The following is a 13,011-nucleotide window of genomic DNA, read 5'->3' as shown; positions in this document are numbered from 1 at the left end:
TTAAAAATAAAATTTTCTTTTTAACAATTATATATCAAACTTGAATCATCAAATATACATATCAAATACATATTGCATACTTTTACCTAAATACCATGTCTCTGGTACACATGTATTTCACTACTTCAGAAAGCTTCATCTAACTAACATTGCAAAAAAATAACCATCATCATTTCTTTTCATATTCTCTTTCACAAATTCCAAACATAGTACTCAACCAATGCGAACATTATTGTACTTCTAAAATGTAAAATCCACAAGAAAGAAAACCACAAGAAGATCAGTCTCTTGGTGAGGTCACTTCAATCAGTTTCTATCAATTCATCGCGTAGCTTTCTCTCCTAAATTGGCAGTGTTTTTCACAAGAAAAATTATACACAAGCCGATTCTGCTCATATAGCATAATTCTTTCCACAGTGGACGGATCGACAAGAATTTCAATCGGACTTTAAAGAAGAAAAAACCTGTGGTGGCCACTGGCCACACCATTCGGACCATTCTTCTTGTCGATAATTATAATCCACTTGCTTGTGTAGGAAAATTACAGACATCGCTATTGCTAGAGAAAGAGATATAAAGTTGAAGAAGCCAAAAAATGCATGATGTAGAGTAGCTCCTGCGGCTTTTACAAGGAAGGAATCTAGTTCTGCAATCAACTTGTGCGATAAAAGTTGGGAAACCGACCAAGCAAAATTGAAAGAAAGAAACAACCCTACTTTTTTGTGAAGATAAGGGGACGACTATATTCATTTTAAGCGGTGCTTAGCATTTCAACTTTCCAATCCATCTCGAGATTGTCAAGCTTTGTATGGACCAGTGTACCGTTTGGTTGTCAAGAAAATGGAAGAATAGAACATTCTCTCTCTTAGACTAAGTTGTAACCTACTGGTATCTCCTCTACCTTCTTGAGTGAAAGGTCGAGGGTTCAACTCCGATTAGGAACAAAAAGTGGGTGCGGTCCCTCTCAGGAACCCTAACCAACAGTTTCAAAAGAGAAGGACCATGACTGAGAAAGCATAAACATAATAAAGTAGGTACCACAGGTGCTATAAAAAATATATATATGAACAGTCCCTATAAAGGCAACATGATATGGGTAATTTCCTATGCCACTCATGGACCTTGATTTTGAATCAATATAAATAATTGTCAAGTTGCAGTACACAATGAGATTCCACACGAATATCAATTAATCAATGCACCAGATGATCAGAGGTTACACAAATATCAATTAATCTAATTTATAGAATCTCAATTAATTGCTAAAGAGCACTATTTAATTTAATGGCATCAATGACCATAAATCACTTTGAGGCAAACGATCAGTTCAATCAGATTTGCACCATTATGCCAAACTAGACCAATCAATATATTTCTTTCTAAATTGAACCAATACAAAAATTAGAAGAAATAAAATGGAAATATATGATTTCACTTATCTTAAAGGCAATGATTCAAGAGAAGGCATGTTCTTTTTCACAACATATAATATCAAAGCAAACAGGAGTAAGTCAGAATCTTATAGACTTTGGGTTTCTCTTGTAAGGCTCAGGATCGAGAAATTGATTACAAAAGAGGTTTTTACAATTTTGAGATGGGGCAACTTCACAATTAATGAAAAGTACATACATACAATCAAAATTAATATATATATATATATACACACACACACACACACACTTCTTTTTTTCCTAAATTAATATATATACATATATGTGAGGTTGTAGCTCCGTCTCTGGAAGTCTCCCACTTCCAAATAAGTACCACTCAAAATCATTCACGAAGCACCAGCTTCCTTCTTTTTGACAATTCTACTGCATTATCTCAGTTGGGAGTCTTTGTTTAATCATGAAAAAGCTAATAAGTAATTTTGATCTCAACTGAAGATAAGGAATCTTCTCGCATGTGAAAAGTTTCAGTGCACTAAACAATATTATGTTAAAGAAGCGATCACTAATATATTGAATCAATCAAAAACAGGAAGCTAGATGCTTTCCTTTCCGAATGGCAAACACTTGATCAGTAAGGACCATGGGATGCAGTGGTGAACGTGCGGTGCAAGTGCTTTTGGGACCCACCAGTGGGATGGGTGTCAAGGAAGAATTAGGAAACCACCAAATGCCTACCACATGGGTCTACCAACAATTGAAGGAGAAACCAATTGTCACCGGAAATAAATCCCATTTACCTGGAACATGTACAGAAAATGCTAAAAATGACCTTCAAGAGTTCATAGAGAAATTCTGACCAATAATGGGTAGCAATGATCCTTCTCATAGCTGGGCCAGAAGTCGTCACCCTTAATGAACCCAAGATGACGCCTCCAAACTTCTGTGTCATAGATCTCGGTTATACTAAAATGCAAGCCACCCTCTTTTATTTCCATTAGAAATTTGTCCAACGAATCACCTCTTTTGGGACTGAAAAATATTGCTTCAGAGTGCCCCTCATTTTTTAACAGGAATTTGACAGTTCGGGCAAGGTCTCTGTGGAATTCCTTAAAGAAAGTGCTGCCAAAATGACAAAGCAAAGTCAAGAAAGTAGAAAAGAAAATAATATTAACGTAAAGATGAAAAGAACATGCCAGTGAGTGCTTGCATGCATTACGTGTTATATACAAGTGGTTTATCTAGACATATCCAAGTCACTAAAGATTGAAATCAACATAGAGTTTTCTTATCTAAGTCACCTCATGGACTCAATTATATATGTACGGAACAGGAAATGACATATATCGGATAGAATTGAGGATGTGGAATGTCATGCAAATGCAAAGGTTGGGCAGACCCATTATGACTTTCATTCTAGTGCCATCAATGTCCATACATTCTGTCCTCATCCAAAATTGTCTGGCTCCAGAAAGTATTTGCTAGTATATGGGAGAAATTAAGGCAAATCATCACTTAGATACACATTCGATGATCCTCTTCACTTGCACGATGACATAAATAGGAACATGATACATGCTTGGTTAAAGTGGAATGTTCAAGGAGGATTTAGTTTTGTAAGAAGTAAATTACCAGTCACTTGCAACGATGACATCAAATGTGTTGGAAATATCCGAGATTTCTTCTTGATTCCAGTGCAGCATCATAGACTTCACCTTTGTACCACCATATGCACTGGAGTTTGCATTTATGTTACACTGGATGTCTGGATGTTAAGTACCTCTAATTTGAACCCAGAAAAAACAATTTTAAAGGTGGCTTACACTAGCAAAGAGGTGGGAATAATTACAACAAATAAGCATGACGCGAAACAACCATGAGCTTAACGAGTCTGAATTAGGCTATGTACTGAATTCATGACCGTGATGCAATGAAGATTGAAAAGCTGAATATAAGCAATATTTAATCAGTGACGTTATGAAATTATGTTATACAATTTTTTCTTTTTTTTTCTTTTTCTTTTTTTTTTTTTTTTTTTTTTTTGGCAGCTAAAGTATACAAATATACACATTTAATCAATGATGGCATCCATAAAACTATATTACATTAATATAAGGATCCGACAGGTATCGTAAGTCAATTTTGGAGACAAGCTCACATGTATAAGTTACCTTCACAACATTCTAGCAGAACTCCAACTCAACCCAGGCTTGCCAATAGCTCAATAACTGGGCTTTAGCCATTCAGAACCCAAAACTCAAATTGTGCCCCACAATCAGTTGTGTCTGCAGTCATTATGACCAGGAACTTTATGAGCATAAACCTTTCAGATTGCCAAAGAGCATACTCTCAAAAAACCACCTCAATTAAGTACCAATTTTAATTCTCAATCAATTCTCATCTTGTGATCCTAGAAGGTTTCACAATATGGTCAGTGACACTAAAACCTCCTGGAACATCGACAGTAAGACTTGGAACGAAGGTCAACCATAACAAAAGAGGGTGGTTGCACTGTTTGTATGAAGTATATTGAGATATCTGAGTTCAACATGAAATTTTCTTTTGCCAATTTATGGTTTAATCACCAATAAAGACACCGGTCACATAGGCTTAGAAGTCAGGACTACAGAATCCCAATTTTGAACCAAGAAGGGTGGAGGGGAGATTATTTTATCTGGTTTTCAATGAAGCTACGAATCATTTCATGGAATGTTCGTGGTCTTAATGATCCGAACAAGGGAAGGGTGGTGAAGGTAGCTTTAAGGAAGTGGGGTGCCCAGCTGGTTTGCTTACAAGAAACCAAGTTGGCATCCATTACTGACAGGGAGGTTAAGAGTTTGTGGGGAGGAAGGTTTGTGGAATGGGAGGCTTTGAATGCTATAGGATCTTCGGGTGGGATATTAGTTATGTGGGATAGTAGATGGTTAACTCGAACGGATGTATGGATGGGAAGATTCTCTTTATCTTGCATGTTTAAGATGGAAGAGGACAACTTCAAGTGGGTTTTTACCGGAGTCTATGGACCGGTTGTTGATGATGTTCGACCTATCTTTTGGGAGGAGCTTCGCCATGTCCAAGGACTATGGTCTTTCCCTTGGTGCCTGGGAGGGGATTTCAATGCTGTTAGATCCCCATCAGAGAGGTCTACAGGGGGAAGAAGATCTCTGGAAATGGATCAATTTTCTGATTTTATTGATGAGCATCTTCTTGTTGATTTACCAATGGAAGGAGCAGCTTATACTTGGTCTAATGGTAGGGATCCAGTAACTCTATCAAGGCTGGACAGATTTTTAATTTCTGGGGATTGGGAAGAGAAGTTCCCGGATGTTGTTCAAGCGGTGTTAGAAAGGGTCACTTCCGACCATGTGCCTTTGGTTTTGGATTGCGGGGGTTTATGCTCTCAAAGATCCCCGTTTAGATTCGAGAATATGTGGTTGCGTGCGGATGATTTCCAAGGAAAAGTCAGTTCTTGGTGGGAAGGAGTCACTTCTTCAGGCTCGCCCAGTTTCACAATTGCAAAGAAGTTAAGGGCTCTCAAATTAGCTCTTAAGCAGTGGAACAAGGATGTCTTCGGGAATTTGGAATGGAGGAAGAATAGAGTATTTGCTGAATTTTCAGAGATTGATCGTCTTGAGGAGGCCGGAAGGGATATGGAATCTCTTCGTTCCAGGAGAGTCTCTTGTCAGGCGGTATTTGCCGAGATTGCTAGTATGGAGGAGATCTCGTGGCGACAAAAATCCCGGGCTGTTTGGTTAAAGGAAGGTGATCAGAACACAAAATTCTTCCATCAGTTAGCTAACGCTTATAGGAGGAGTAATCATATTGGAAGAATTCGGGTGGATGGTGAGGAGTTGTGGAGAGAGGAAGAGGTGCATAACGGTATTGCTTCCTTTTATCAGAAGCTTTACACAGAGCCTTTAGATTGGAGGCCCAAACTTGATGGTCTCCATTTTGAGGCTATTTCTGAGCTTGATAGAGGTAGGATTGAGAATCCTTTCACTGAAGAAAAAGTTCTTAAAGCTCTCTCAAGCTGTAATGGGGACAAAGCTCCAGGACCTGATGGCTTCACTATGCGATTTCTGATGGAAAGTTGGGCGGTTGTAAGAAATGAGGTAATGGGTACTTTTCAGGAGTTTCATTCTTTTGGCGTCTTTGAGAAATCGCTTAATGCTTCATTCATTGCCCTTATTCCAAAAACAGGAGGTGCTTCAGATACAAAGGATTTTCGTCCTATTAGTTTGGTGGGCTGCATTTACAAACTCATTGCTAAGGTGCTCGCTTTAAGGACGAAGGAAGTTATGGATGGAATTATTTCGGATTGCCAGAACACTTTCGTTGGCGGACGACAAATTCTTGATTCAGTTCTTATTGCTGGCGAATGTGTGGATTCCAGATAGCGGAGTGGTATTCCTGGAGTTCTATGCAAACTTGACATTGAGAAAGCATATGATCATGTGAATTAGAGTTTCCTACTCTATTTGTTACAAAGAATGGGGTTTGGAAGTAAATGGAGGAAATAGATTGAGACCTGTCTTTTGTCTGTCAAGTTTTCAGTTCTTGTGAATGGCTCTCCCGCCGGTTTCTTTGCTTACTCTAGAGGTATAAGACAAGGTGATCCTTTGTCATCTTTCCTTTTTCTTGTTGTTATGGAGGGGTTAAGTAGACTGATGCATAGGGCAAAGGACCTTGGTTTTATTAAGGGTTTCAGAGTGGGTAGAGATTTAGACCATCAGATGGAGATTTCCCATTTACTCTTTGCAGATGACACCCTAGTTTTCTGTGATGCTGATGTGTCTCAGCTTCGACACTTGAGGTGTGTTCTGACTTGTTTTCAGGCAGTTTCCGGGCTAAAGGTCAATGTGACAAAGAGTGTGCTTGTCCCAGTAGGAAATGTTCCGGATATTTCCTCTTTAGCTGCAGTCCTTAGATGCAGAGTGAGCTCATTCCCTATTCCTTATTTGGGTTTGCTCCTAGGGGTCTCTTCTAGCTTAGTGGGGAGTTGGGATTCTGTGATTGACAGGTACGCGAAGAGATTAGCAGGTTGGAAGAAGCAATACTTGTCAAAAGGGGGTAAAGTTACTCTTATAAAGAGCACCTTGTCGAGCCTTCCCACTTATTTTCTCTCTATGTTCCAAATCCCTTGTTCCATTGCAAACAGGATTGAAAAAATTCAAAGGGATTTCCTTTGGGGTGGTAAGGGCGAAGAGTTCAAGTACCACCTTGTCAAATGGGAGGATGTTTGTAAGCCTGTGAAATTGGGTGGACTTGGTATAAGACGTTTAGTTCCTTTCAATCAAGCTCTCTTGGGTAAGTGGTTATGGAGATTTGGGAGGGAAAGACATCGACCATGGCGCAGGCTAGTCTCTTGTCGGTTTGGCGAAGAAGCTGGAGGTTGGTCTACGCGTCCGGTTACCCTAGCGGGAGGAGTAGGGATGTTGAAGGCTATTCGGAAAGGATGGGATGTTTTTTCGGCTCATATCAGATTCAAACTCCATGACGGACGTTGCATTCGGTTTTGAGAAGATCTCTGGTGTGGGGATCAGTCACTTTCTCGTACTTTTCCAAGACTATATAGTATTACCGTTAATAAACACACCTACATAGTCGATTGCTATCGGCTTGATAGCAGCGGGATTATATGGAATGTGCATTTTCGACGCTCTTTTCAGGATTGGGAGATTGACGAGGTATGTGTTTTTTTGGATCTTCTGTATCGACAAGAGGGCGTTAGCAGAGGTAATGATGTTTTAAGTTGGGTTCCCTCTTCTCATGGTCGTTTCGAAGTTAGATCTTTGTTCTTATGTTTGTCAAATTTTGTTAATCGAGACTTCCCGTGGAAAACTATTTGGCGGTCTATGGCTCCAACTAGGGTGGCTTTCTTTGTTTGGACTGCTGTGTGGGGAAAGATTCTGACAATTGATAATTTGAGAAAAAGGGGTAATTGTATAGTTAATCGCTATTGTCAATGCAAGGATGGCGAGGAGTTCGTTAACCACCTCCTTTTGCATTGCCCTGTGGCGATTGACTGTTGGAATCTTATTGTTGGGTTGTTTGGCATGTGTTGGGTTATGCCACGATCTACTAAGGAATTGATTCATATTTGGAGCGATTGTCGAGTGAGAAGAGACGTTCGCGAGTTCTGGAGAATTGTACCACATTGCGTATGGTGGTGCATTTGGAATGAGAGAAACGGCAGAATGTTTGAAAGGAAAGAGTCGCCTACGGAAACGGTCAAACTTTACATTCTTCGTTCTCTCTTCAATTATGTGAAGAGGAGCTTTTGTTCTTCTTCATATGATTTAATTACTTTTCTGGATTCTTTGGGGCCTTAGCTCCGGTTCCACTTTTGTAATTGGGACGCGTTCTCCTTTTGAACGCCTTTTTTAATATTATTTTTACTTATCAAAAAAAAAAAAAAAAAAAAATTTATATGCTGATTAAAAATCTAAACAGGACAATCATGCGTTTGCTGCAACGGCAGGAGATAACTATATGACAAATCGGCCAGCACCATACTAGCAATGTCCATCTATCTCCCAAAACCCTCCCACTAGACACTAATGGAAAGATATTTTCTTTAAGCATAGATAAAAATCACGCTACATGCCTGCGGCATAACAGTTTTCAGAGACACTGCAATTCAGCAACCTAAAGAAGATCTTACCATGTGATTAAGTGACATGCTAAGGAGATGGAAAAAATAATAAATAAATAAATCCTACTTTTCACTTTTATCTCACTATGGTAATGTATAATAAAACTCATAAGCATCATGAAGTATAATGAAAATGGAGAATGAGAATCATATTGATATCCCACCCTTGTTACAGAATATAATGGCTAAGGATGTCCTAAATGGTTTTTGTACATGGAACTCGTGAGGGAAAAGCTTTATAATGATATAAGAGATCACAAATTATTTTTGGGTTGTTAATTGAATGAGGACAATGAATATTTTGTGTGGAAGCCTCCTGCTAGAAGGGCATTTCGATGAGCTTTGCTTGAGAGAATAAGAGCAGCTATCTTCAATACTTGGCATATTTAGTGGAAGCAACCCGATCCAGCTACAATCTTGGTGTTTCTTCAGAAAGATTTTGAAAAATGTTACAGCAGCAGAAATTTGTTTGCAAAATAAAGTATCCTCCACAAATAATAGGAAAAATAAATAGATAGATAAAACCCTAAGGGATGAAATTATTAGTAGGTTCTTGTAGATGAATAAATATAGTACAGAATGACTAGATAGTGAGACACCAAAAAGACATCATAAAGTATTTAACAAAATAATAATAGACAGGACACAGGGATACCTAGTTGTTTATGACACTATCAAGTATAAAGTTGTTTATCTGGTATATTCATCATTTTTTTTAAAAGTATAGATGGGTGAATTCTGGGACCATTGCACAGTGTCTATTATTAGCTATCATCGCTCCTTATATCTTTGTTCCATAAGTTGCAGGACTACAGCATGTATACTGTTCTTCAAGGTCTCAAAGTCAATCTGACACATTGATTTAGATCCTCTCACACAGAAACTTTTAACATGACCAAATTAAAAGGATACAATTAACTACTTGAGGGTTTCCATCTGATATCACAACTTCTAATGCTTCAGTTACTGCTGCAATAACTAAGCCAGCCAGGCCATAGCCTGATCCAAGTTCAATAACTTTTTTAGACCTAAAAATATTAGGAAAGTATAGAAGCAAAAGCATGTAAGTACAATGCACATGGGAAAATTGTTTTATAGCAATCGAGCAACCAATAGAAGACAAGCAAAGGTTAATCTGTCAAGATCTACAGAAACATTCACAGTAGAAATATGAGGTTATATAACAAACCTGAACATGTCTGCATGTATTAAGCAATAATAAGCTAGGACATTTTCAGATGGCCAATGACCTGTAAAACACGTGAACATTGTAAGAAAAAGTAGGAAAATAACAAAAAGATAACCAAATACATAAGCTCATAAAATATTTAGCAGGTTTATGGTGGATGAAGAAGAAATATATCACTAAAATAGGCAGATTACTTACACAAGTATATTTATGGAAATGTTAATGGTTAATGAATTCTTTTAGTAAATGAAATCTTTTAGTAAATAAAACTTTTATAAATTTGTCCAATGCTTAAATTGTAAGAATCCCTATATCTTATTTGTTTAATAAAAATTTAATTTCTATGACCATTACTTAAAGGGAGATGGTAAATTTAACTAGCTTACGTTGTTTTTTTTTTTTTTTTTTTACCCTAGTTGGTACTCACACACACATGCCTGCACTGAGGTTCGAACCCCCTTTGGGAAGTAGGGGCCTTGGTACGGCTAGGCCACAGGCCTATTGGTGTACTAGCTTACTACAAACAATACAAGAAAAAGAAAAAAAAAATTATTATTGCTCAATGTATAAAGCACTTAAGCACCCAAAAACAAAATGTTTTAAATAAATGTAATGAAGTAACTGTTTAAAGTTATTGCAAGGGCAATATATTAACATTCCTAACACTCAATAAACAACTCCTTTCAACTGAACAAAATCTTAAATCCTAACTACTTGCTAAGTTTCACTCACATCTAGGACCTTATTTGCAGTTACATCAGATATGAAAATGCTCCCTCACCCCCACATTCTTTTTGATCTCCTTCTAACACCTTAACTTGAATGAAACTACTCTCGACCATGGTGCATATAATGCTCTTCTTTGCACATGACCAAAACCACCTTATAGACAAGTTTCCCTCATCGTGTATATATGAATGTAAGTTACTAAAAATGATTAGGTCATCAATGAAGAAAACACATAAAGGCATTGACAAGGACAAACGATTTATGTACACAAGGTGTGACCATGAGTTTCATCCAGGCCATCTAAGTATCAAAATACTGATGCTTAAGTCTGCAAATCAGATTCCCTTCACAAAAACATGAATAATGGTACTAATGGGCTTAAATATGTATTTCAAGTCTCAACTTGTCACAATACTCCTTTAATGAAGAATAGCAGTCAAAATTTTTCCCAAAGGTCACTGGGGTTGCAGAAGGCAAACTAGGAACAAACAAATTTCAAAGCAATACGTTTAGCATACAACATCTACTTCATGAAATCTCTAGGAAGCTCAACGAGATAGAAAACGACGCAAATTGATATTCTGAATTGACTGCTGATTGATCTGGTGATTCTGGTTTATTAAACAAAAAAATTATAATACAAGGAATAGGAATACCTATAAAATAAAAGAGAGAAAAATAAAGAAAAAGAGGGAAGGACGTAGAAAGGCTGGTTTTGAGTTTCTATATCTTGGAAACAAAAGAAATAACTCTCATTATTGACTGGTTAGAGTATGTTTGTTAAAAAAATAAGTTGATGGATAAGATTTGTCCTTTTTCTTTGTAAAATATCAGATTCCTAATGGGTAATGGCAGTTACATTATCCAATGAATGATGTTTAATTTTCCAATAAAGCTCCAGGTCATTATAATCAAGTGGAAAGAGTAGCATTGGAACAAATTTATGAATTGTACTAACTTGGATAATTTCTTTTCTTTACAGTTGGTTTCAATAGGTTCGGAAGAATGCTTTTTCCAAAATAGGAGTCACCAAGCCAGTCACAATGTAACATTAATTTTCATAGGTCGGTATGTAAAGAAGATGGTAAAGCTGTAAGGGAGCAATGGGAACCATTGTTAGAGACGCCAAGGTAAGCACCTAATTGGCACCATGTCAAAGCTTGAAGGGGCATCAATAATTGTTTAGGAATGCAAAGATTTGAGAGACGGGTTGAGGTTGGCAAAGAATAACGGAGAATAGAAGAAATTTCAGTTTAGGGAACTACAAGGTCTTATTGAGGTTGTTAAAGGGAACTTGAAAATTCCTTGGAGGACTTGGGGATTAAATGAAGACATCAAGGAGATGGCAAGGGTTTTCAAGATGATAAGGTTTCAACACATTTTTAGTGGAAGCCACAAAGATAGAAAACTATTAGACAATCATGGCTTGTACAGTAATTCTAATTGCATTTGGTATCAGAATATTCCTTGGCAAGCTTGTGAAGTTATGCGGAAGATACAAGAAGGGTAGTGCCCCGTTACATTGTATCTGGTTCTTAATACATTTTATTTTTTTATTTTTTTCTATCTAGGAGAGAGAGAGAACCACTCTCTAAACTTAAACCAGCATTACAAATTCACTACAAGAACTCAGGTTGCATATGGTTACCCACTCTCGCAATAAAGGGGAATTCAACTAGCTATCATCCTACTGAGATTTCAACTACAGGATTTAAAAGAGAGAGAAGGAAATAATAATAATAATAATAATAATAACCTCAAAAAAGGCCCTTGGTGAGCAGGAATGATTCTTAAGAAACAAACTCATAAGTGCAAAGAGAACTTACAAACAAGCCCGGTGTTGTCAATATTATAACTATTACAGATCTCGAAATCATTGAGGTCAGGACAATTTTCCACTCTCTGGCTGCATTAAACTCCACAAGTTAGCAACCACTGAAACCAAACCAAACCAGTTCTCCCCCTTCATTGAACCATAATCTCAACTAGAGCTTCATTATCATAAACACACACCCACTTCCTAGTTGCCTACTATTATACAAATACATAATTAAAAAGAAATGAACAAATATATACTTTAAAAAAATAAATAATAAAAACACATATAAAATTTACAGCAGTGAAGCAAACCTCCACATATTATTCTAATGTAAACCAGGCAAAATCTAGCAGATGGAGTTCACTATATCAAGTGTTTGAAGAACCGTAGCACATAATTGACAAGAAAAACAAGCATAAAATGTGAAATTATGAACTCACAATAGATAAAGTTGGAGGCCACTATCAATAGGCAATGTGTAGCAAACACAAGCATCTCTGGAACCATCTGGGTGGTTTGTTTCCGAAGAAGAAACTGAATCTTCTTTAAGGTGGTCATCCACGGAATGGCATGGAATCAAATTAAACCCATGAGTTGTCTTCCTAGAAATCCGCCTAATTCCCACATCGGATTGTTCATCTGCTGTTGATTTATTGTATGCAGAAGACCAAGATATACATTCAAAATCAACTACATATGCACTTAACAAAATAGGGGATAATGTGAAATTAAATTTATGAAAAACTAATGGGTTAGGTCTAGCGAAGAACGGTAATAAAAAAAATAGTTAACGATGACCAACCATATCGATGGTTTAGCCATATAAGCATATACAAACACGTATCACATGCATAGATAGATAGATAGATAGATAGATATATATAGAGAGAGAGAGAGAGAGTACCAGGATCTGGTGAAGGACGACGAAGAAAGGCCTTTCGGAGAATTCCCCACCTCAGAGACGAAGCTTTTGTCGTTGCAAGAGGCTCCATTGCTCTGCTCTTCACTGTCTTATCTTCTGTTTCGGTTTGTACCCAAAAAAGGAAGGACCAGTTTCATTTTCATCTTCCCAATACGACACCGTTTGTTCCTAGACGTTGTCTACTCAGAAAAATGATTAGATGTTACACTTGGTAGAACAGTTAAATACAGATTCTCGGATTCAGAAAATGACTCCCAAAGAATGTATTAATAAATTACAAAGTTTTATAATTAAAAGTTCTCATTAATT

General features: G+C 37.3%; 1 protein-coding gene across 2 annotated transcripts; it reads right to left on the bottom strand.

Annotated features, from left to right (window-relative positions):
* LOC132266585 (calmodulin-lysine N-methyltransferase) lies at window positions 1-12,798 on the bottom strand. Of its 2 annotated transcripts, none has more exons than XM_059767497.1 (7): window positions 12,685-12,798; window positions 12,221-12,422; window positions 11,788-11,867; window positions 9,233-9,293; window positions 8,956-9,071; window positions 3,021-3,153; window positions 1-2,510 (listed from the first exon to the last, which is right to left on the bottom strand). In XM_059767497.1, the coding sequence occupies exons 1-7, from the start codon at window positions 12,770-12,772 to the stop codon at window positions 2,231-2,233; spliced, it is 960 nt and encodes a 319-aa protein (XP_059623480.1). In that variant the 5' UTR covers window positions 12,773-12,798; the 3' UTR covers window positions 1-2,230. The 2 variants fall into 2 exon arrangements, with proteins under 2 accessions (XP_059623480.1, XP_059623481.1); XM_059767498.1 differs by having other exon boundaries at window positions 12,221-12,419.
* Window positions 12,799-13,011: the final 213 nt, after the last annotated feature.

Source organism: Cornus florida, unplaced genomic scaffold, assembly GCF_030987335.1.
Source record: "Cornus florida cultivar Cherokee Brave unplaced genomic scaffold, ASM3098733v1 CherokeeBrave_3.0.0_Hap2_Chr07, whole genome shotgun sequence".
Taxonomy (NCBI): Eukaryota; Viridiplantae; Streptophyta; class Magnoliopsida; order Cornales; family Cornaceae; genus Cornus; species Cornus florida.
Note: the sequence above shows the minus strand (reverse complement) of the source record. Positions and strands in the feature narration are given on the sequence as shown.

What these genes read in the sequence shown, in the direction of transcription:
- LOC132266585 (XM_059767497.1), bottom strand. Translation starts at nt 12,772, where the DNA reads ATGGAGCCTCTTGCAACGACAAAAGCTTCGTCTCTGAGGTGGGGAATT. An exon ending in TGACAACACCGGGCTTGTTT is followed by an intron (nt 9,294 to 11,787) that starts GTAAGTTCTCTT and finishes CGTGTTTTACAG; the next exon opens with GTCATTGGCCATCTGAAAAT. An exon ending in ATACATGCAGACATGTTCAG is followed by an intron (nt 9,072 to 9,232) that starts GTTTGTTATATA and finishes TAATATTTTTAG; the next exon opens with GTCTAAAAAAGTTATTGAAC.